The sequence below is a fragment of the Zalophus californianus genome, chromosome 5 (genome assembly GCF_009762305.2).
Source record: "Zalophus californianus isolate mZalCal1 chromosome 5, mZalCal1.pri.v2, whole genome shotgun sequence".
Lineage (NCBI taxonomy): Eukaryota > Metazoa > Chordata > Mammalia > Carnivora > Otariidae > Zalophus > Zalophus californianus.
In genome coordinates, this window is record NC_045599.1 from 25,990,580 (window position 1) to 26,013,270 (window position 22,691).

The window sequence follows — 22,691 nt, forward strand, 5'->3', positions numbered from 1 at the left end:
TAGGGCAAGCAGCTCTGACTTCAGGCCACACACCCTTTCAGTCTTCTCGGCCTCACTTTCTCACCTGTAAATGGGATCTGGTTCTTGTGCGTGGGCTTTGAAAAGCAATACAACAGAAGATAATAGGGCAGACTTTGGAACTGAACTCTCTGGGATAGAAGCCCAGCTCTGTCCTTCACAGGCTATGTGAGCTTGAGCCAGTTACCGAATCCCTCTTTGCCTTTATCCCCTCGCCTATAAAGTGGGAACAAGGTTAGTGGATCCTATGAGTTACGTCATGTTCCTGAAACATGGTGAGGCCTCAGTCATCGCTAACTATTATTATCTTAGCCAGGCTTATGAGGATCCAACCAGATGGCATATGTGAGCACAGGTCCTCTCGACTCAAAGGTGCTGTACAAACAGGAGGAAAGAGTATTGTTTTGGAAATATTGAAGGCACAGCTTCTCTCCCACATTTGTCTGGGGTGGGGCAACAGTTTCCCTTATTTAATGTTAGACTAGAGATGCACAAAAGGGAGGTGAAAAACAGAAACCGCCGACCGTTTGAGCTGTAGGCTGCACCAGAGCAGTGTGGCCGGTGCAGATGGTGAGGGCCCGGGCAGGCCCACTTCCTCCCTGCGTGCCCTGGGCCTTCCTCATACCAGACGCTTCCCAGAGCTGCAGGAAGTGGGGCCAGGAACTCTTCAGGGTGTGTGCAGGGAGGCCTGGGCAGAGGGGTTGGCAGCCACCAGGGTGAGAACAGAAAACTTCGAGGTCCTGGCTGGGTCCTGGGGCCCCTGGGGCCATGGCCCCTGGCCTCTCTCTGCTCCACATGGGTTTGTAGCAGACGCGTCTCTCTCGACCTCTTCTCTCGACCGCTTTGTAAGCGGTCGAACAAGAGGCGTCCAACCCGTGAGAGGCAGGCTAGAGAGGAGAGCCGAATCTTTTCTCAAAGGAAATGCATTTGTGGTTTGGAGACGTTCATTTCACATCTGTGGTTGGCGTTTCCCAGGGTTCTAAGAGGTGAATGCAGGGTCAGCCCCAAGTCACCAAATAAGGTTCACCAGTGACCTTAGCAACAGGCTTTGCTGCCCATTGGCTGCCACGGGCCACCGCCTGCCAGTGCAGATTCCCGGAGGCCAGCCCCGAAGCTGGGCCGAAGCTTCCACATGCCCCAGGGAGCCAGATGCTGCCTGTCAGGAATCGGTGCCCTTTGAAGCAACCACAGGTAGGGGGAAAGCTCCGGGCAAAGGTGCCTTGGTGCCTGGGTGTCTGCGTTTCAGAGTCCAGCCCGCCAGCACGGCCGTTCGCACACAGCCCCGGGTCAGCTCCCGCAGCTGGCTGGCCTGATCCCCGCTTGCCAGGATGAGCTGTTCCCTCCCGCTCCTGTGCCCACTGTCAGTCTCGGGAACTCCACAGGTCCCATTTCATAGTCCTGCATGTGTCTCCTTTGTGCCAGCACTCTGCTAAGCTCCCTCTTCACATCTTCACTTCACCTAGGAGCCCAGTGAGTCCAGTTAGCACCCTTTTACAGATGGGGGGAAACTAAGACCAAAGGAAGCCAGCTGACTGGCCCCAGACTGCATCAGTAAGTAGGGAAGCCACGAGTTAAGCCCAGTTTAAACAGGCCTGTGTCGCCACTCAGTGTCTCTGTGCCTCAGGGCCTTCATCTGTGACATGGGCGTGACTGCGTGGACCTCTCGGTGTTGGTGCACAGTGAAGGCTGCGTGCAGTGACTTACGTGCAGGAAACTAGGGCAAAGTGCACTTTGTTTGGCAGTCCACCTTGGCACCAGTGGGCTTGGCGCCTGCGAAGGCCGCTGCAAAGGCAGCTTGCATGTCTCTCTCCCACGGAGTGTGCTGCGGAAACACTGAGGTTTGTGAACCGGACTTCTCTGTGGCCCTCGTATTTGGTTTCCACTTCCTCATTCTCAGCCACCTCCCACCCCCACCCAACTGCATCACTGAGGTAGGGAGGCCGGAGCCAAGCCTGCTGTCAAGGGTCCCCGGCCTGTGGGTACCGGAGGGCACAGGGTGGCTGGCGGGGCTGAAGGGGACAAGATACGGAGGACGGAAGGTGGGCTGATCAAGCCGCAAGGGCAGGCATACCTCATTTCCTCTACCCCAGACAATGCTGGGGTGTGACAGCACTATTTCCCTGAGAAGCATTTTCAGAATTAAAAAGTACATCTGGTGATCTGGTAAAGAAGAAGATACACATACCCTGTAACCCAGCAGCTCCACTCCTCAGACTCTGCTCTGACCAAACTCTTACCCACCCTGTGCACGAGAATGTCCACGCGACACCAGGAAGGGTCCAAATGCCCATCAGCATCTGAGAATGCACAGAACTTGTGCAGCATTCCTGCAGTGAAAATGAATGAGCCACAGCGACTTGCAAAGCTGTAGTATTGGATAATAATACTGTAATAATGAATAACTCTCATCAACATAAGATTGAGTAAAACACACAACAGAACGCATCCAGTATAATTCCTTTCAGGAAAAGTTTAACAGCTGGCAAAGACGGACTGTATTGTTTAAGGATACATGCGGAAGAGGTAAAACTATTAAAAACCACAGAAATTACTGTCACAAAAGTCAACGTAGACTTGACCACAGGGGAGGGTGGGGGTTGTGAGGAGGAGGGGCCCACGAGGGTCTTGAGAAGGGGGTTGGCATCGTTTCATCCCCTGACCTGGTGGCGGTTATACAAATATTTGCTTTATATTTTATAATTGTTAAACTGAACATATTAAAAACACTGAACATACGTGTTGTGCATTTTTCTGCATGATTATTGATTCTCGACGAGAAATAAAGGTATATGTCTGTCCATTCCAGCCCTGAACCGTGCAGTGAGTGGAGGCTGTACCTGCGGGAGCCTCTCTTGGATCAGCTCCTCAAGAGGGCCACACTGGCTGCTGAGTTGTAACTCTTACTGCAGACTGAGGGGTCTTGGCGGGAGTGGACGATAAAGACTGGTAGGCAGGGTAGGATTGGAGGACATCCTTTGACAGGTCACTACCGCCGGGGAAGGTCAACCAGGGGTTCCTGACTCTGTCGCCTTAGGGGCTGGCATTTCCTAAGGTTGTCACTTGTTTTATTCACCCTTATTTTTCTAGACTGGAATAGGCCAGGGATGACAGTCAATAAATGTTTGCTGTGTCAGCAAGTATGTAGAGTATACACCATGGAAAGTAAAGCCTCCTCGGGTCCCAGAGAGGCAGCCCACCAGGCCCCCTGCTTCTCCGATCCATCCGCAGATCAGCCCAGGCAGCTAGAGCAGGCCTCCTCGGGGGGCGCGCGGGGCTGATGCCCACGGGCCGCGAGCTCGTCTGGTGTTACAGACGACCCTCCTCTGTCTTTCCAAGCTAAATATCACCAGTTTCTACCGCTGTTTGTCTTCTAGCCCTCAGCATTCTAGTTGTCCAGCCTGGAGAGGCAAAGAGTATCGAGATGTAGTCTGAACATGGATGCAAATGGACAATTTGGGTTTGTGAGCTTTGGCAGTCGCTGTGGTCAAGCTGTGATGGAATGGGCCTCTGACATGGTAGAAAGGTTTAGGGTTGCTGCTCATCACTTTTCTTTCTGTGGTGTTCTCATGGCCTTTACGTAGACACTTTTGTGAGCTTGTACCCCGTGCCGTATGGTCCTTGTCACCAGTGTTGTATTTTCCCTCAACTCACCTGGAGTCTCCCTGAGAGCTGGCTTGTGGTAGGCACTCCATAGATATTAGCTCATATTATTTATTTTGTTGTTTTATTCTTTGAATGAACAGTCGTGGATTCGATATCATTTATTGAGCATGTACTATGTGTTAGGCATCGCTGGGTGCCGGAATATCACAGTGGACAGAATAGGCCCACTCTGGGAAGACTTGGTTATCGAATGATGAACCCCGGTGTAGCTCACTGTGGTCAACACTGCTACCACCAGACATTCACTGGGTGCCCTCTGTGTGTTCAACTCACAGCCCCCTCCCCCCAGTGCATGAAGGTGGGAGTTGTTGTGGAGGACACCACGGGTGGAGGGGAGGAGCAGTGAGCTTGAAGTGAACTGACTAGAGGTCAAGTCCTAGCTCTGCCACACATGGACCATGTGACCATGGGTGAGTTCACTGGGCCGCTCTGAGTTTCAGTTATATTATCTTTGACACCCGTCAGAGGCCAGGGAGAGATAGGGTCCCCACACTGCACAACTCCAGGGGGTGCTGTTCTCATTTTCATCTCTGCTGTGGCTGTTGGCCAGGGATTAAATGAGAACACAGTGGCTGTGTGGGCTGAAATTAAGGGCCAACAAATGGGAGCTGTTGTTATGCACGAATCAGGGAAGCAGGGGTCACTGCGGGCCAGCAGGCTGCACAGGGCTCACCAGGCTTTGTTCTTCAAGGAAGGGCAGGGCTCTGAGAAGTGCAGCCTGCGAGGTAGGCACATGCCAACAGGCAGGGACTCCCAGGGCGAATCTGGGAGAGGCAGATTGCTGAGGGAGGTGGTTTCTACCTCAAGGCCTGAGGAAGGAATTCTCTAGGCCCAGGGAAGCCCCTGGAAGCTGGGCAGGGAGCAGGGGTGGGCGAGGGGAAGGTGATGTCTCTTCATTATTGGGTTGCACAGGACCCTTCAGAGCATCCTGTCCAGCCTCTTGTTTCACCAGGCGCTCGGGCCCTGGCAGGGGAAGTCCTGAGTCTCCAGGGTGCCACGGCAGGGATCTGGGCCGACTCCCACCCGTGCAGAACCAGGTTCATCCCTGGCTTGTGGCCCTATAAAAGGTAGTCCTGGCATTTTTGATATAAATGTATATCACCCTTTACATAAATGTAAAGGGTTTTTCTGACTGAAAGTAATTATAAGTCATTGTAGAGCACTTTTAAGTTACAGAAATAGTAAATAAATAAATACAATCACCTATAATCCCACCACCCAAACACAGTCACCATTAGTATTCTGACCCGTTCCTGCTAGTAGGTAGTCCACATAAAATTATACGTTATATATTCATTAAATTGGAATTGTATTGTGTATAATTTCATGGTCTCCTTTTTCCCTATTAAAGATGTGAGTGTTTTTATGAGAAGGAGGGACTGTTTTTAACATAAAAGAAACTCTAGAAAATTTTTTTCCTTTGGGAAGAAAAAAAAAAAAAGCACAAAGCCATCGTCCGTGGTGGTCGGGAGGACACCGTGCTGGCTGTGGAGTGTGGCTACGTCTCATGTCTGCCGGAGGCTCCGAGGCAGGGGCTCCGACAGAGACAAGTGTTGCTGTTTTCTCCAGGCCGGGCCGCATGCAGCCTGTGGGCAAAGCAGAGCAGAGCGGATGAGTGTGCCTTCCCTTCTGTCCCCAACACAAGATGTGTGATTACCCACTCCATCCAGAGGCACATGTGGTTTATCGCTATTGTTTATTAATAAAAAACAGCGTCTCCGTCGGTGCAGCATGTTTTCTCTTGTGTTACCACCCCCTGTGAGGCAGGTAAGAGGGAAGCTGTTACACCCATTGTATAGATGAAGAAACGGAGGCTACGGGAGGTCTCATCTGAGGCCACGCGGCTAGTAAGCGGCAGAGTGGGGACTTGATGCAGATCCGGCTGACTTCCAAGTGAGTGATTTTTCCCTCGAAACTTTTTTCCTTCTGGTCCTAGCTTTTTCTGAGCTCAATTGGATTCCCTGAATGAAGCCAAAGGCTGAGAGTGCTGTCAGTGTAATGGGCGCATGGAGAGGACAGAACCCCACGCTGGGGGGACAGCTCAGAGCCAGCGCCGCCGGAGAGCAGGGGAGTGGGTTCAAGGAAGCAGCGGTTTGCTGGAGACACGTCCTGCAGAGCCACTCTTCTTGACCCCCCCAGGCCACGGAGGCCCGTTCTCTGCCCAGCGCTCTAGAGTCCCAGTGACTCCCAGAACGGAATAGGGTCTTCCACAGGGAGACTCGGGGGCTCTGTGAGACTGACTCCAGGGACGTGGGGCGGCTGCCTCCCTCAGCTGGTTTCCCCTATTGCTGCCGTCACAAAGTACCATAAACTAAGTGGCTTAAAACAACACAAATTACAGTTCTATAGGTCAGAAGTCCAAAACTGGTCTCACTGGACTAAACTCGCAGTGTCAGCCGGGCTCCATGCCTTTCCCAGAGGCTCTAGTAGAGAATCTGTTTCCCTGCCCCTTCCAACCTTCAGAGGCCACCTGCAGTCCTTGGCTTGTGGCCCCTTCCCCCATCTTCAAAGCCAGCAATGGCTTTCACATAATGCCGCCTCTCTGCTTCTGCTTCTCATCCCTCCTTCTTCCCCACTTAAGGACCCTCACGTGACTACGCTGGATCCATCCAGATAATCCAGGGTAATCTCTTTAAGTAGCTGTTTACAACCTTATTGCTACCTGCAACCTTAATTCCCTGTTGCCATTGAGATAACATATTCACAGATTACACGCATTAGGATGTGGACATCTTGATTCCACCGTGGACCATAATTCTGCCTACTCCTCTGGGTCTCCAAGGACCTCATCTTTAGGCATAGACAGCCAGACCACAATCAGGATGTGCCCACCTGTGTCAGAGAGGTCCTTTCTGCCCAGGTCCACTCCCGCCTGCCTGCTTCTCACTCAGTTCAACCTGTCCTGGACTCCTATGTTCCCAGCCTTAGGTAGAGAGAAGCGAGGCAGGCAACACGCACAGGTTTGGACACGGAGAAGGAGGATACGAGGCCAGGTGCACCAGGGCAATGGGAAGCCCCAGGGGGCTGAGCACTTCCCACCCAGAGACGCTGAACTTTCTAAGAACCGGGGCCAGAGCCTGGCCTGTGAGGTCTCAGACCCTGAGGTCTAAGGGCGGCTCTCGGACAGGAGGGGTAGCTGGCCAAGTATTGGAGCCCCTCCACCTCTGCATCCGGGATGCTCTGGACAGCCAGAGTTCACCTGGCTATCTTCCCTCAGGGGATGATGCCTGTCTGACCTTACTCATTCCCTTTCCCCTCTCCTTCCCTGGGCCTCAGGCTGGACCACTTGGAGGGGGGTGCCCAGAGGGAACCTCTGTACCAGAGCTGCTTGGTGAACGCCTGCGGGTTCTGAGACCCAACGGGATGGCCGGTGGGCAGTGCACAGAGGGGCTGGGCAAGGCCTTTGACTCTCCAAGTACAGTGACCACCTCGCCCCAGTTTACCCAGGACTTTCTCAGTGGTAGCACTGAAAATCCCTCGCCTCTGTCCTGAGCAAACTGTGACTGTTGGTTACCCTACGTCCAAGGCCCTTTGTACCTCCTAATCTACTCTAGATTACCTCTGCTGCCTGGACAGCCGGCTCTTTGGACTCTTAGATGCCAAGCTCGGCACAATGTGTGGGCGTGGAGAGACCTGTGGGCTGAGGAGGGACCCCAGGCCAGTGCTGGGCAGTCTCGACTCCTGCTCGCAGCGCTGCCGGTGGACATGTCACACGCATGGAGTTCATGCCTGTGTCTACATAGGACGGAGCTTCTAGATACCTGCATGGGGGGCACGAGCAATTGTGCTTGCGCCTGAGCCTCTCAAACTGTAAAAGCCTGATTACCTGGGTCGGGTATTGCAGGTGGTTTTCATGAATGTGTCTCTTCACTCATCTGTGTTTCTTTTTCTGTACAATTAAACTTTTTACTTGTGTACATTGTTAACGAAAGAAAGTAATGAATGACTGCCTTCACATCTCCAGCAGTCCTGCTGAGGGACGTGGGCGGGACGCACTGCACGTAGCGGGACACAGCAGCCCTTGTGCTGGGGCCTGTGGCCCTGGCCGCTGGTTGGTCACGGTCCGCGGCTCTACTGCAGGGGTAGAGCTACCTGCCGACTGTCCTCCCTGCCCGTCAGCCTGCCCCCCTGCACTCCAGAGTCCAGCCTGGCTTGTCCCGCAAGGGAGGGCTCAGAGAAGCCAGGTGGGCAGATGGACAGAGCAGGTAAGCAGATGCTGACCCAGGGTTTTCCAGGAGATGCTCTCAAGGGCCAGTCCTGCCTCAGCCCTGTGAGACTACAGACGAGATGAGCTGCTTGCTTCTGGGGAGCTTCCAGTCTGGTCGGAGAGATTGGGTTCCCCACAGACCACAAGGGGAATGGCAGACAGGAAGGGGACAGGCACTGGATGGTGAGGCTTTGCTCATGGGGGCCATCAGATAAGGGCGGGCCCCCCGGGGTCACCTTGTACATGTCTTAGGATGGCCAGAGACCAAAAATGGGGTCCTACTGAGTGACCTGGGGCAGCCCCCACCCCCAATAGGGGTAGATGGTCTCTGGAGCCAAGAACTCTGGCTGCTGGCCAACTAATGACAGCAGGGTGGTGATGAATGGTCACCAGCCTTGGAAAGTTTGGCGCCCCTTCAGGCCCTCCTCTCTGCCCTGCCCTGCCCTGCCCCCCGTGTATTTGGGAGTGCCAGGCTCCATACCTAGAAGCACAGCCCTCACCTCTGGCTCTCCTCCCCAACCTGGAAAGCCCAGCAGGAGCATTTGGAGGGGAGCTCTGGGTCCCCGGCAGAGGCAGTTACCCTTCACCTCCCACAGGCAAGGTCAACAGTGCCCACCGAAGTCCACCATCACCCTGGTGTGGCTAAATGACACGACTTCTAGATTGTTCTTAGTTTTAGGACAGCGACTGCTATTCTGGTCTAATAATTCCCTCCCTCTCCCTGCCTGATCTCCCAACCCCAACTCTGTATCCGTACGACTCCCTCTATTCCATGAAGTCAAATTTCTCAGAAAAGCCTGGCACAAAATCCCCACCACCCACATCCCAGGACTCCTATGGCCTCGGCCACCTCCGTTGCTCCTGAACTAAGATCCCAGGCATATCTCTTCACCTCTCTTCACAAAGATGTGGCTGAGTATTTGTAATTGCTGTGGAAGAACTCACTGCGCCTGCCCTAATGCTGGGCCGATTCAGCATTGACAGCGTGAGTGGGAAGTGGCAGGGCAGAAACAGAGAAGGACACCCAGGCCAGGCCAGGGCGTTTGTCCAGAAATGGAAGTGAGGACCCCACCGTCTGGGCTGGGGTCGGGAGGGTGGGGAAGGGCTTTGCCTGAAGGAAGCCTGCAAGTGAGTCTGAGAGCCCCCCGATGTAGGGTGGCAACCAGCCAGTTGCCAGGGGTGCTGGACTTTCTCAGGGACCGAGAAGCCAGGTGAGACTCAGGACAGCCATAGCGTGACCCCAGGCCCATGGCTGGGAAGTGAGGATACACCTGGGAGTTCAGATTTCTGAGCACCCCAGGCAGGACCTAGCAGAGGGTCTGGTTTCAAGCAGGAGAACAGGAGAGGTCTCGTTGCCTTGCTTCCACAGAAGTGCAGCGGAAACATCCTCTTTGATCCCTAGAGCAGCTGAGATAAGGCCTAGCAGGCCAGAGTCCCCTGCAGTTGGAAGCAGGTTCACAAACACGCTGGGGTGGCTCTGTTACAGGCCTGTCTGTGTCCCATCCCCCTGGGGCCCCACCCCTTGAAACAGCAGGTGGCCTCCAGGGCATAGGTAAGGCATCCCTCCCTTGAGGACCAGGCCAAACCCCACCCCACTGGGGCCCAGGGGCCTGGAGCAGCAGAGCCATGTTGCCTAGGAAGAGGAGGAGCAGGGGAGCTGAAGGCAGGGGCGAAGTCTCACGGTGTCCAGAGCGGATGTGGCTTTTGTTGCCTTCCCTCCGTGTCCCCACATGCTCTCTTGACATGAAGTGCTAGTGCCCCGCCCCAGGCAGACTCTCCCGAACGTCCTTCCCAGGCCTCAGTTTCCTCCTCTGCTGACAATCTGATACTGTGGGACGCGTCTGGGCTCTGGGCACAGACGGGTGTGGATTGGAATCCAGGCTCCATGGTTTTTAGCTGAGTCCTCAGGGGCAAGCGCCCTGTACCAACTGAGCTTTGCTCACCTGGTCCACAAACAAGGTGCTGTGGTGGGTAGTGCGTGTGGGGGGTTTGGCACAGCCCCTGCTGCAGAGTGAGCACCTGAGACCTTGGTTGTCATTACCTAGCCAGACTTTGAGGTTCTTCCCAGTTCTTCCCTTTTGTGAGTTTGTGGAACTGGAGGAGGGATGGCGGGCTGGATGTCTGCTTCTCCTGTTGTACTCAGTCCCTGTGTCCTTGCCTCATGACCTCTCGCATCTCCCCAACTGAAATTAAACTGTTAGCATAGACTTCCTAGGCCTGCCTCCCCACTGAGCCTACGGAAGTGGGGGCTGCTTCTACAATTCCCTACCCCCCAGAATATCAGCAGGAATGGTTTTCTTGGGAGCTGCCTGGAGCTAGGAAAACCACAAGGCCAGCCAGCTATGCCCTTGCACTGCCTTAGACTTGGCCTCACAAGAGATCCCTGGCGGGCAAAGACAAACGTCACTCTGCCCAGTAGGTTTAATCCCGGCAAAGGGAGCACACCAGTTCCCTGTTCTCCTGCCCTTGTGACCACTGGCATAAGTGGGGAGAGGTCAGTGCCAGGGTCCGATGACTTTCATGCATCCTCACCATGGAGGGTTAGTCGTGTCTAAGTTAAGTGAGGGCATTACATCTGAAAGAGACAAAGGCTCCATGGGTGTTTCCACAGGGCTGCTGAGGAAATCTGTACCTGCAAACATGACAACTTGGGAATCTGTGCAAATGGTGTGAAAGAAGACCAAATGGTCCCAGAGGATGACAGCCTGGGGCATGACCCAACCCCACCAACCATTGGGATTCACTTCCAGAGGAAAGGACTCCACCTCTAACCAGGCCCAGGACTTTTTCTTGTCTTTGGCAGTTCCTGCCTAAAACTTCCAGAGACCTGAGGAAGCTCTTTATCTTGCGCACAGCCCACTGACAGATGTTGAAGACTGATATATCAAGAAGGGATGGTTTGCATCTGTCTTCCCTGAAGATTTTCTGCCACCATGACCCTCTCTATGGGCAGCTGACATATTAGCCTCTCTCTTTCTTCCTATTGTCAAGGGAACTAAATGAGTAAACCAGCCCAATCAAAGTGACACGTTGGAGTAAGGCAACGAAATGTCTATGACTAACCAGAAATGCCCCCAAATGTCCATACATTTAGCAGGAGTTCTAGGTGGTATGACCAAGCCCCAATTTTTTTCCTTTAAATTTTTTAATGTTATGTTAATCACCATACATTGCATCATTTGTTTCTGATGTAGTGTTCCGTGATTCATTGTTTGCGTATAACACCCAGTGCTCCATTCAGTACATGCCCTCTTTAATACCCATCACCAGGCTAACCCATCCCCCCACCCCCCTCCCCTCTAGAACCCTCAGTTTGTTTCTTGGAGTCCATTGTATCTCATGGTTCGTCTCCCCCTCCGATTTCCCTCCCTTCATTCTTCCCCTCCTGCTATCTTCTTCTTCTTTTTTTTTTCTTAACATATATTGCATTATTTGTTTCAGAAGTACAGATCTGTGATTCAACAGTCTTGCACAATTCACAGTGCTCACCATAGCACATACCCTGCCCAATGTCTATCACGCAGCCACCCCAACCCTCCCACCCCACCCCCAATTTGCCACTTTACCCCAATGGAAAGTGGTCCTTAATGACGATGTTATCACAACTCCAACAAAACAAATCTTTCATTGACTTCCTAGCTTCCTTAGCCAAGAGTTTCCACCATTAGCGCTTAGACTGAAACTCTTGGGAATGAGCCACAAAAGCATTGGCAGACCCCAAGAATGACCTTAAACTATTATGCCCAAATTTGGCTCCCATTATACTGATGTTGGTCTGTTCGGCCACTGACTGGCTAATGAGTTAGTGTCAGCTGCCGTCACAGTTACTGTCTCCCCTTCAGGCCTGGGCCGAGGTCCATGGCAGGGTGTGATGGGACAGCTCGGAAGGTCTGGTTCTATCCCACACTGCTTCTCCAGGCCTGGTCCCCAGAACCCAGCTCCCTTGTGATGGGGAGTGGGTAGAGTTTGGGAGTTCCTCCCTAGACATTTCAAGGAGTTGGCCCCAACTGTTTAGGACTCCTGGGATAAGAAGAGCTAGAAGAGGTTGGGACTCCGCCTTAGCTTTGGAGACTGGAAGCTGATGGATGGAATTTCTCTCCCATTTTGATAGCTTTTAAGTGACGAGCTAACTTCACATATTAGAGCTTGCAAGATTGCCACGGCTACCTGGGACTTCAGCATACCCGCTGCGTACTGTCAGGGGTTAGGCTGAAGGACAAGAGGAGAGCGGAAAAGTCAGAAGCAGTCCCTCCCATCCCTCCTCAGTCCGCTGTACCTGGTTTCATGCCACATTCGGACATCCTTAGCTAGAGAAGCCACCCGCTTAGAGACCTTGCCAAGCCCCCATGTAGAAGCCACAGAAGGCTAGCCACCTTAATCCAATTCTCCTCAGTAAGGGCTGGGCCTTGGAGGAGCTGGGAAAGGTCATCTCATCCATCCCTGTACCCCCAGGTGAGGCTACCCTTGAAAAATCCAGGTGGACCTTTTAATGGGCAGGGCTTGAGATTGGGGTCTCTCCGGGCATCCACAAGCAAAAGGCCCAGCTGGCAAGAGGCCACCTGCTACTCACAGGACATGTCCAAAATCAGGCAACAAAACTTCCTGAGCTTGGCAGGATATGGCAGACTGATCCTTGCCCATTTTCTAGTTTTTTCATCATTTTCTCTCTCAGCCTTCCCATCCCCACCAGGGGCCCACACATCCTTTCAGAGGGCTGGGCCCAGGGAGGGGATCTAAGTCAAAGCGGTGTCTGGGACTAAAACTGGGGAGAAGTGTCCACAGGGCTTGGCTTCCCTGAGTAACCCCCTTACTGCCACGAGCTCACTGCCTAGATGATGCTAGGGCTATCAGCTGATTCCCCTGGGCCGGCCTGACTACTGCGGGCTACTGTTTATGCCTGAGGGCCAGGGGCGGGGAGTGGGGGAGACATGAACTCTCAACCTCAGTCGTTCCTTTGGCTTAGGCCTTATCTGAAGAGGGCATTGTCATAGGGTGGCCGTTCCCAACCTGAGGGTTTCAAAACACCCTTCTGATCAAATATACTCCCTCACAGAGATTTGGTGTGCCTCAGCTCAGCCAGAGCCCTGAAGAGAAATGGAGGAAGGAAACCTGCTCCATATGAGGTCATCCAAGGTTTCCCTAACACTTTTGTGCATAGACCTGTTGTATAGTACCCAGCAGGGCTTGTATTCAGCACCAATGTAGTTGGCCATCAAAACAGCAAAATACTCTTGGATGGGCAGGTAAATAGGCCCGAGTCCATCCCTAGTGTCCTCCAGCCACCCCAACCTCTGCCTCTCAGATCTGTCCCCCATCCAGTATCTACCTATACGGTCCAGTATGGTAGCCACTGACCACATGGGGGTATTTGCATTTAACGAATTAAAAATTCAGCTCCTCCATTGCACTGGCCACATTTCAAGTGCTCAGTTGGCACATGTGACTTTGCCCCTGCCTTCTATAGTGGACAGTACAGAGAGAGGACATGTCCATCACTGCAGAAACTGGACAGGTCATGCCCAGCACAGCAGGCCTCAGGAACCAGTTTGGGGCTGATGTCTGTGGTGATTGCCCATGACCGTGCTGTACCAAGTGTTAACTTTCCGAAGTAGCATCTGAATACATTTGGATTTGGGTTTAGCAGGACTTTCTGTTTATGGCATGTTACTCAGAACTCAAAACCTAACACTCCACAGGCCTCAGAGCCCCAGTTCAACTCAAAGCCTGGTTATAAAGCCCAGGGCAAGTGACTGCATCTGTATGAGCATGTCTCTGTGCTAGGATTGTCCCTTCTTCCTGTCATCTTCTCTGTGAACATAACTACAAGGCTTCTGCAATAGGTGCATGTCACTGTGCACCCCTCAGTCAAGTTCAGGCAGGACGCCCAGAAGGAGTCCATCAAAATGTCTCTATCAAAAGTAAAACCATCTGCAGTTTCTCTCTAAATAAAAGGCCACACCCTTTATAAACAATTAACTTTTTATAAAAAGACAAAATGTACATATTTACACACACATGTACATATGTGGTCATACATGACTTAGTGGTTAGATGGCATTTCCAATTTTAAAAATCACACCAAGACGCTCACACTTCCCTCCCAGGGCCTGCTGAGGGCTGCCGGGGCCTGCCTGAGCAGGCAGGTGGGCGCAGGGCAAGGCACGATATAAATAAATGCAAAGGCTGAGAGCTTGGGGGGGACATTAGTGTACACCTGATCAGAAAAGTGGCAAGGTCCACCAGAAAAAGTGCCATGTTTTTTCCCAAGCCCCTCAGCCCGAGCAGGGCGGAGCTCCTCTGAGGCTGAGGGAGCACTGTCCTGCAGGGCCCCGTTTTCCTTCACATTTCGCTGGCTTTGGAACAGGCCCCAGGGCTCAGCTGGGAAGGGGGGGGGTTCCTTTGGGAACAGGATTCACTTAGTGCAATAGTCTCTTAGTGCAGAGCCGGCCCTGGGGTCGGCGCTGTGCTTTTCTGAGGTCACTGGTCTGTTCCCTTGGGCCACCTCAGTGACAGCGAGACCCTCTCGGCAGCTGGGCTTAGAGGGAAAAGCCGGAGGCTGACTCCTCTCTGAGACCTCCACCTGACACGTCCATCTCAGAACCCCATCTTCCCAGGAGGCAGGGCCAGCTTTACCCCGCAAGATGAGCCCACACCCTGGCCTGACAGACCCCAAGAGGTCACGGTCCTAAGGAGGGAGGCCCCATCCCTGCTCAGCAATGGAGTCATACTCTGCCATGTTAAGCAGCCCACAGGAGTCCTGTTTCTTCACATCACAGCTACCATGATGCCAGGTCCTGCTTGCCTAGGGGAGTAAAAGGGGGCCGGGGCCCAGCTATGGCGCACAAGGAATGGCCTGGATGGAGGGCAGCCTGACTGGGGGCAACAGGCTGTCCAGCCAGCTGGTGTCCATGTTCTTCAGATCTGAAGATATCAGTCCAATATACCCTAGAAGATGTGAAGAAGGTTGTATGAGGATGGAGGGTGAAGGCAGGTGTGTTCTCCCGCCCCCTCAGCCCTATCCCGGCAAGCCACAGTCACAGCCGCCTTTGCTGCCCACCCCCCGCCGCCACGTTAAGCCCCCTCATCTTTAGGCAAACCTGAGTACTTGGGAGCAGCACCTGGTTCGCAAGCTGTCTGTACCAAGAAGGTTTAAGAAAGATGCTTTGCCTCTGCTGCTCCCTGGCCCAGTCCCCCAGCCCTTTCCCACCCCCTGCAAGGTTCTCCCTTGTCGGAGAAATCCTATGGCTCCGGGAACTTCCTACCTCCAGGGCTGTCAACTTCTGGCTCCTCCTTGCAGCTGAAGTCTCCATAGAGAGAGGCAGGCTGAGCCCCGGGTTCATTGAGCAGGTACCCCTTCCCATCCACGTTTGTCGGCTGCCACCCTGTCTGCTCCAAGAGCTGCGGACAGAGGAGGAAGGAAGCCATCAGCTTACTTCCAGTGCAGACTCATCCTCTGGCCCTGCCTTCAGTAAGCCAACGCTTTCCTGCCAGCCTCATACCCTTGGCCCCTTGCACATTCTCAGATGGATGCAGATGCAGAATGCAGTCACGACGGGGGCCTGGGGAGGGAGGCTCTGCCCTGGACTCCCACTCCCACACCTACCCTCCAAGACTTTCCCCCTCAGCGGGGGCAGGACAGACTGACTGGGAATGTGGCTTAATGCAACGGTTAGCATCATGAGTCAAGATGTCTAGAAAAGCTCAAGATAAAGAGCTGCGGCTAGGTCTCAAGTTTTCTATGCTGATGAAACAGAGCCTGTGTACAACTACATCAGAAACGTTTCTATACTCACTTTTAAAAGTGAAGCAGGAAAAAAAGAAAAAGGAAAAAAAACCTGGAGAATAATTTGCTTAAAAAATAAAAAAAGGGGAAAAAAAAAACCGTCAGATTACAGATCCCAAAGGCTGAATATGAACACCTGATGTGCACTCCCTAACCAGCCCTAACCAGCGGGGCAGCAGGCCTGGGCCATGCTGGGGCAGAGGGCGCAGGCCAGGAACCCGGCAAGGCTGGCGGCTGACTCGGCACCATTTCGGGCCCTGGGGCTTTGCTCCGGGACAGCCGGTCAGAGAGCAGCCCTCGCTCCTGCCCCCACTTCCATGGTGTCTCTCCCAGCAGCCGAGGAGGGCACCGTGCGTGCGGCATCCGGCGGACCCGCAAGCAGCCTGGTCATAGGAGCAGCTGCCCATGCCCCCTGACTGTCGGCTCTGAGTGGATCTCTCTCTCCTAAGCAGCACCCACTTCGAAAGAGTGTCCAGGGAGGAACGGGCTTTACCTTCATGATGTCCTCCGTTAACTTCCCTTCTTCGTCCTCATCCGTCGTGGCTGTGGGTGGGGGAGAGCAGAGAGGTTGGCTCGGCCCTGCAGCTCCTGCACCACCGGCACCCCGGCCCTTCACGCGTGCACACCCACGGCCTCGCAGCAGACAACTGCTGGCCCCGGCGAGGCCAGAACAGGACACGGTGCTGGTGACTCGGCCTCCCGAACCCTCGAGCCACACCTCTTCCCACCACCCCCCTGCTTCCTTCCTCACCCCCGGAGCCTGCGTTTGCAGAGGAGCCAGGAAAACGAGCAGTCTTAGAGCAAAGTGCAGCCCCTGGCCCCTAACCTCTTTTCTCCGGCACAACACAGTCAGCTCCATCAGCGCCCGGCGGAGCTCTGAGCCTCTTGGCTCCCTCAGGAAACCCCTCCCAGGCCCCGAAAGCACATACCTTCCGAAGTGGAGGGCATGGGTGACACCTGGAAGTTGTACAGGTCACTGGTGCTATCGGGCACAATTTCCACTGGGATGCGCCAGTCAGGGAGAGTACTAGTAACAGCACACGGGGACAGTGCTGAAGGACAGCAGGAACCACAGGTCAGAACCGCGGGCTTCCTTGGTTTGCAGGACACCCAGCCGCCCCGGCCCTGCTGCCTGCTCCAACGGGCCACCGTCCGCAAGCACAGGGCCCCCCTCCTAGACCCAAGAGGAGGAGCCGTCCCCGTGACCTGTGTGCTCTCCTGCCAGACCCGGCCCACCTCACCTGGAGTTAGGTCCTGCTCAGCCTCCAACTCCTGTCCTAGATAGCCCTGTGCGGTGTAGCTGCTGTGGTCATCGGGCAGGGTGGAGCTGCTGAGTCCATCGGAGAAGGTATCGGGACTGGAGTCACCGCATGACTGCAGCAGGAGAAAGGAGCTTAGGCCCACACTTGCTGTGGCACTTCTTCTCCTGCCCACCCGGGCTCCCAGGTGACCAAAGACTAGCAGCTCAGGACCACACTCACCTTCCTCTTGGCCTTGCTCTTAGCATCTCGGCTGGACTTGGACTTCCTCTCTGTGAGGCAGACAGACTGTCAGTCTTGGGACAGGCACACCAGCCCCAGCTGCCCTTCTTACTTCCTCCCTCCTTCCCTCCCTCCCTCGGAGTTTCCCAAGGACCCAGAGCCCTTGGATACCTTTCCTCTGGTTCTTGGTGAGGGGCGGGAGCATCCGGTACACCCGCACAGCTGAGCTGCCTTTGTTCCTGCTCTGGTCCTTCACTTCCTCAATGTCTGGCAGGGAGTTCATGGCACAGCGGAAGTTGGCCTTCCATGTCTTGGGATCTGGCTCCTTTTCCCCTGCTTTGTATCGGCCTAGTGGGCAAAAGAGGCAAGACGACTGTCAGGGCCATGGGTGGGGATCCTCAGCTGCCCCCTGGCCTGGGAGGACGAAGGCAAGAGTAGCCCTGAGCTCTCGTGCTGCCAGAGACCCACACTGGCCAAACCACTGCCATTCCTGGGTGACCCTCTGCCGGCCCCGGGGCTTCTCAAATGCCCGGGCTTGGCTCGAGACACATCCAGCAGGCCTTTCTGAAGGGCCCAGCCAGAAGCACTAGAGGGCCCATATGTCCTAAAGTGCTGCATTGGTGCTAGACCATGACCAGTCTCCCTGCTTGGGCTGTCAGTAGCCAGAGAGCAAGTAGGGGCTAGGGTTTATCTGATAATTTCCAAACACAAAAGTGGACAAAGAGTAGGCATCAAAGAACAGTTACGGATAGGTGTGCTGACTGATCTGAGATGGACCAAGAGCCCCAACCCTCAAGGATAAAAGGAGGCTGCTAACCAGATGGGCCTTGGGCCAGGACCTTGGTGAACATCAAGAAAATGAAAGGCCTGGGTCTCTTTCAGTATCCAAGCTCACAAGTGCTCTTGCCAGGGGGAGCTTTCACCCAGCCAGCAACTCCCTGAAATCATACTTTCTAAGATACTGACTCCACAAGTTCCTTTAAGAACTTGCTGAAATGATGGGCCTTTCCCCCAGAAATACAAGTCTGCTCCCTGCTCACCCCCAAATTCTGTACACGGTCTCAGGGAACTCAGAAACCCCAATGAAGAACCTCTGTATTAACAGAAGTGACTCCCCTTGTCTCCTCCCTGGCCCGACCAGGGCACACACCTGTGTGAATGGCCCAGCTTCGGAACAGACAGGCATCCTTGTTGATGTCCCAGCCATGCTTGGCAGCATGCTTCCATGGAATCTGGAAGATCATCTCCTCCTGGATGGCGCACACGCGCGCACACACACACACACACACACACACACACACACACACACAAGGCTGTGTCAGCTCAGAGGCCACAGGCTTTTTGCATGAGTCTGCCCAGCCCCCCAGGTCTGGGAAAAGGCTGACTTCCCCTTTTCACCCTGACATCTGGCTTGGGTTGACCCATCCTAAGAATGGCTTAAACAGACTACTCTATCGCTCTCGATCTCTCAGAAGGGGCTCCGGGTTCTGAGGAGCTAGGGCAACATCAGCTCAGCAAAGACCTCCCTCTGCCCGTTACAGATGTGCTGGGACCCATAGAGGGCACCCTGGGATGCTCTCTGGCTTTCAGCACCAACAAGCAGGTAAGAACTCCATCCATTCTACGGGGCTGCTTAGGACACCTGGGGCCGCTGGCTCCTACACGGGGGCTCCTGGCCATATACCTGAGGGAGCCCCGGGCCAGCCTTGGATGCTGACTACCTGTGTGACGCCTGCACTGTCACTATACCTCCTGGTCCCTCACTGGTTTCTGTGAAATAAGAAATCACAGTGACACATATAAAGACTAAGTCTCACTGTTACTATTATTGGCGGTTAACACTCTGGATCTTTGAGTCTGACTGTTCAGGTTCAAATCTTGGCTTTCTCACTTCTTGTGTGATCTCACTGCCACCCTCTCAGTGCCTCAGTTTCCTTATCAGAAAATGGAGATATTAACAGGATCTACTTCATAGGGCTACTGTGAGCATTCAATGACACAGCGTAAGTAACAGACTTAGCACAGTGTCACCCTCGCTCGTAGGGAGTGTACAGTAAGCATGAGCTATCGTTACGGCTATTATTATTACTTCCAAGTCTGCAGGGTCTGTGTTGCCCTTTGTGCACCAGCATGAGGTTTCCTGGGCCTGGGCCAACAGTGCGAGGTTAACTCTTGGGTCCCTTGCTGAACCAGCCATTCTTCTTGCCGGTAGTGCCCAGTTCCCTGTCTCCTGTCTGACTGGAACCCTGTAGGATGCTGTGTGTTTGGATGGGTCTCCCTCAGAAGAGATCAGAACCCTGGCTCTGCAGATGCTCGGAGGGTTCTGCTGCTAGAAACGGTCAGTGCCCTCAGGAGAGTGCCCTGTCCATGTGGAAGAAGGCAGGCAGAAGTTGGCCAAGTGTGGTCCAAGGTTGGGCCCTGCATACTCCCTGCATGCAGGACCCACTGGGAAACCCATCTGCCTCCTCCCCATCACTTCCCTTTTTGAGCTGCATCTGAAGCTTTGGTCCCCCAAAGAACATGTGTTAAAATCGTGGCAGAAAAACCCATAAGGTTACACTCACTTTATTGATCCAGATCAGCCCTGGGATTTGGTTGGAATTAATCTGCATCTCTAGCCAGGGTCTCATGCGCATCCGAGTGATGGGCATGTTGGCTGTAAAGAGAAAACAGAGGCTCCTGTTTGGAGTCTGTAGGGCAGCCCCTTAGGCACTACCTGCCGGCCACCCCTCACCACCCCCACCTCCCCTCCCCCTGCCAAGGTCATTCAGTTACTTTCCTCTGCCTTCCACCAGGTACCAAGTACTACAATCATGGGGGAAGGGGCTTTTACTGTTACAAAACTGCCCTCCAAATATTTTCATCATCTCGGGCAAAAACACTTAAGCCCCATCCCCCACACTCCTCTAAACACTCTTGGGAGGAAACAGGCATGCAAGTGATAGTTTCAGGATTTATGTGCAGGAAAAACAGATAAAATACACAGATATCTTAATACCAGAACTTTCCTCCCCAAAATTCAAATCTTTTGGGAAGGGAGAGGCTTCTTTTGGTTGATGCCAATAAATTCCCGTACTTGAGTTGCTGCCACTACCACGAGCTGTGCACCTTCCCCAGTAGCAAGCAGTCACCCTGCACTGTACCCGTCACCCCCCCACCCCCCATCTATTCTACGCCGCTCCCAGACAAGGTACCCCTCCCGGCCTGGCTCCCCTCCTCCGCGAAGTAGCCGAAGGAACACCTGTGGCGCCTCTTCCCGTAGCCCCAGCAGGTCCGCCAGCCATCCCCGGCAGCAAGTCCCAGCCCCCCAACACCTGCGCATACAGCCTGAAACCTAAGGCCTGGGCGCGGAGCTGGGATCGCCGAAAGCCCTCGCGGGGAGCACGGGGCGCCCACGCGCGGACGTACACTCGAGTCCCCGGCACCGCTCACGGATGCGCGCGACAAACCCACCGAGCCACCCAGAGGCCCGGGTGGCTCCGCGCACAGAGATCTGCGACAGCGGCCGGGCGCCGGCAACCTCGGCTCGTGGGCGGTCCACGCCGCGCGGCCCGCCCTCCCCGCGCTGCCGCTCCTCCAGCGCCCTCCCGAGCCCGCGCGGGGGCCCAGGCAACGCCGCGCGCCCGCGACTCTCCCCGCTGGGGTGAGTCGGCCCCCACTTCCTGGTGCCCCGCGCGCCTTTGTTCGACGCCACCGGTCCCCCCCGCGGCGAAGGCGGGCTCACCTCCGCAGCGGGCGCGATGCAGCGGCGGCGCCCGAACGTCCCGGCGCGGCTGGGGCAGCGGTGTCGGCGCTGGGAGCGCAATTCCGGGAGGCAGCGGCGGGAAGGCAGAGGATGCCCGGGTCGAGGGGCCGTTGGGCACGGCTGGCCTTGGCTTGGCACGGCTCCCGCTGGCCTCTGCTCGGCCCGGCTTGGGCGCACGTCCTGCCTCGACGAAGGAGTGGCGCGCTCTGCCGGGGCAGCGGCGCCGGCGAGAAATCTAAACACTTAGCGGGATTCCCCCAACCCAGGCCCGGCCCCGCCTCCTAAAGAGCCGCGAGGGCGCCTATTGGTCGGTGCCGCCCCATCATTTCGGGGAAATCAGGCTGTTGTAGAGCTAGCGGCGAAGGGGAAGTACAGGGCGGCTGCTCCTCCCCACCCCCTCCGGCCCGGCGCCACCGCCCTGGGGCGACCGCGGGCCCGCCCCGTCCGCTCCCACTCCACCCCCGCACCAGCTAGCCTGGGAGAAAGCTGTCCTGGAAAGCCGAACGCCCCCGGCCCGCAGTTACTCCCCTCACTCCGCATTCTCCCAGCCTGCTCGGTCCTGTGGCCATCTTCTCACCCTCCTCTCCGGGGATGCGTGTCTTCTGAGCGCAGGTGAGGAGGTCACCCGGGCACCTGCCGTCCGCTTCAGAGTGAACATACCGGGATTGATTCTCCGTAAACTAGCCTGGTTCCTCAAGCCTGCTAATGGAGTGCCGAAAAGGAAGGGTCTGGGCCCTCATACTCCCCGCCCCCGCCTTGTTGAGGGGTGATCTACCTCTGGGCACTCACCTGCCTTGGGGAAGTAAGGGAAAGCCTACTGTGCCTGGGGTGCCGCCTGGGGCTGCCGGAGGAGAGGAAATCCCGGTCTGGCCTCTGTTGGTGCACCTGACATGGGACTGGGAACCTCAGTCTCCTCAGCTATAAAATAAGAAGCCCTATCTTGCTGGTTTACAGCGACAGAGAAATGATGTCCGTAAAGCACCGTGCCGCACCTGGGGACAGAGATGCTGCGCGGTTTTCGAGGTCCCTGCCCAGAGCCTAACAATGACCGTGAAGCACTTCCCCCTCTTCTGGGTCTACATCCTTTGGGATTGCCATACAGCTGATCTTAGGGCAAGAGAGTATTTCAGAGAAGCCCCGACTGCTGAGTTGGGGTAGGACTTGGGTAGCCTTGGTCCTCCTAGCACTCCTGCCTTAGGCCACCTCCACAGCCTCACAGGGCCCTTGCCTGGGAGCGCCTTAGTAGCAGCATTGGTGTTGCCTGGGGTCTTCAGCGCTGGGCCCAGAGAGGTTCTGGGCAGCAAGGGGGAGGTTGCTTAGGGATGGCCAAGGCCATGGATGTGGCCAAAGAGTTGTGGAACCCAGGTCCCGGTCTCTTGGGAAGGGCAGCTACTTAACCCCCTGTGCTTTAACGTAGACCTTGCCCCACTTGTGCTCCTAGAGACCGGGCTGAGTGTTCATTTTCCATTCAGAACTCTGGCCCAGCAGGTTCCTTCCTTCACCTTCCCCAAAGCTGCTGACTCAGAAGTAAATTGCTCCTCCAGGCGGGGCTGGTCGTGTCATTCCCCTCAACCCAGCTCTCCCTTCACAGCCTCAGCACCCAGTTGCAATGGTGCAGGCTATAAATAGACACACTGATGCAGCATTCCACCTGTCAGTCACTCCGCTGCCTCCCTCCCACGGAGGAAATGGATGGGTTAATCCAATTCTGGTGCACCAGAATCTGATGCTGGGACTAACTCGAAGCTTGGTTCCCAAGAGACCTACAAGAATGGGTCAGAGCTGTCTGCCAGA

The 22,691-nt window shown here is 55.0% G+C and overlaps 2 protein-coding genes across 3 annotated transcripts in view; one reads left to right on the forward strand and one right to left on the reverse strand.

Annotated features, from left to right (window-relative positions):
• The window catches only part of LOC113929952 (translation initiation factor IF-2-like), a 112,519-nt gene that overhangs the window by 59,134 nt on the left and 30,694 nt on the right, over positions 1 to 22,691 (forward strand). The window lies entirely within an intron of this gene.
• Positions 13,850 to 21,570, reverse strand: IRF1 (interferon regulatory factor 1). 2 transcript variants are annotated; one of them, XM_027607205.2, is made up of 10 exons: positions 20,877 to 21,102; positions 19,717 to 19,808; positions 18,303 to 18,402; positions 17,324 to 17,500; positions 17,153 to 17,202; positions 16,913 to 17,045; positions 16,601 to 16,723; positions 16,165 to 16,214; positions 15,151 to 15,286; positions 13,850 to 14,833 (listed from the first exon to the last, which is right to left on the reverse strand). In XM_027607205.2, the coding sequence occupies exons 2-10, from the start codon at positions 19,801 to 19,803 to the stop codon at positions 14,721 to 14,723; spliced, it is 969 nt and encodes a 322-aa protein (XP_027463006.1). In that variant the 5' UTR covers positions 19,804 to 19,808; positions 20,877 to 21,102; the 3' UTR covers positions 13,850 to 14,720. The 2 variants fall into 2 exon arrangements, with proteins under 2 accessions (XP_027463006.1, XP_027463005.1); XM_027607204.2 differs by lacking the exons at positions 18,303 to 18,402; positions 19,717 to 19,808 and adding an exon at positions 21,475 to 21,570 and having other exon boundaries at positions 20,877 to 21,132.

Bases quoted from the DNA above. Each gene is read 5' to 3' on its own strand.
- IRF1 (XM_027607204.2), bottom strand. From the start codon at position 21,555: ATGTTCACTCTGAAGCGGACGGCAGGTGCCCGGGTGACCTCCTCACCT. The intron at 17,501-20,876 runs GTGAGCCCGCCT...TTTGCCCACTAG, and splicing joins GCATCGCGCCCGCTGCGGAG to GCCGATACAAAGCAGGGGAA. The intron at 17,046-17,152 runs GTGAGTGTGGTC...CTCCTGCTGCAG, and splicing joins AGAGCAAGGCCAAGAGGAAG to TCATGCGGTGACTCCAGTCC.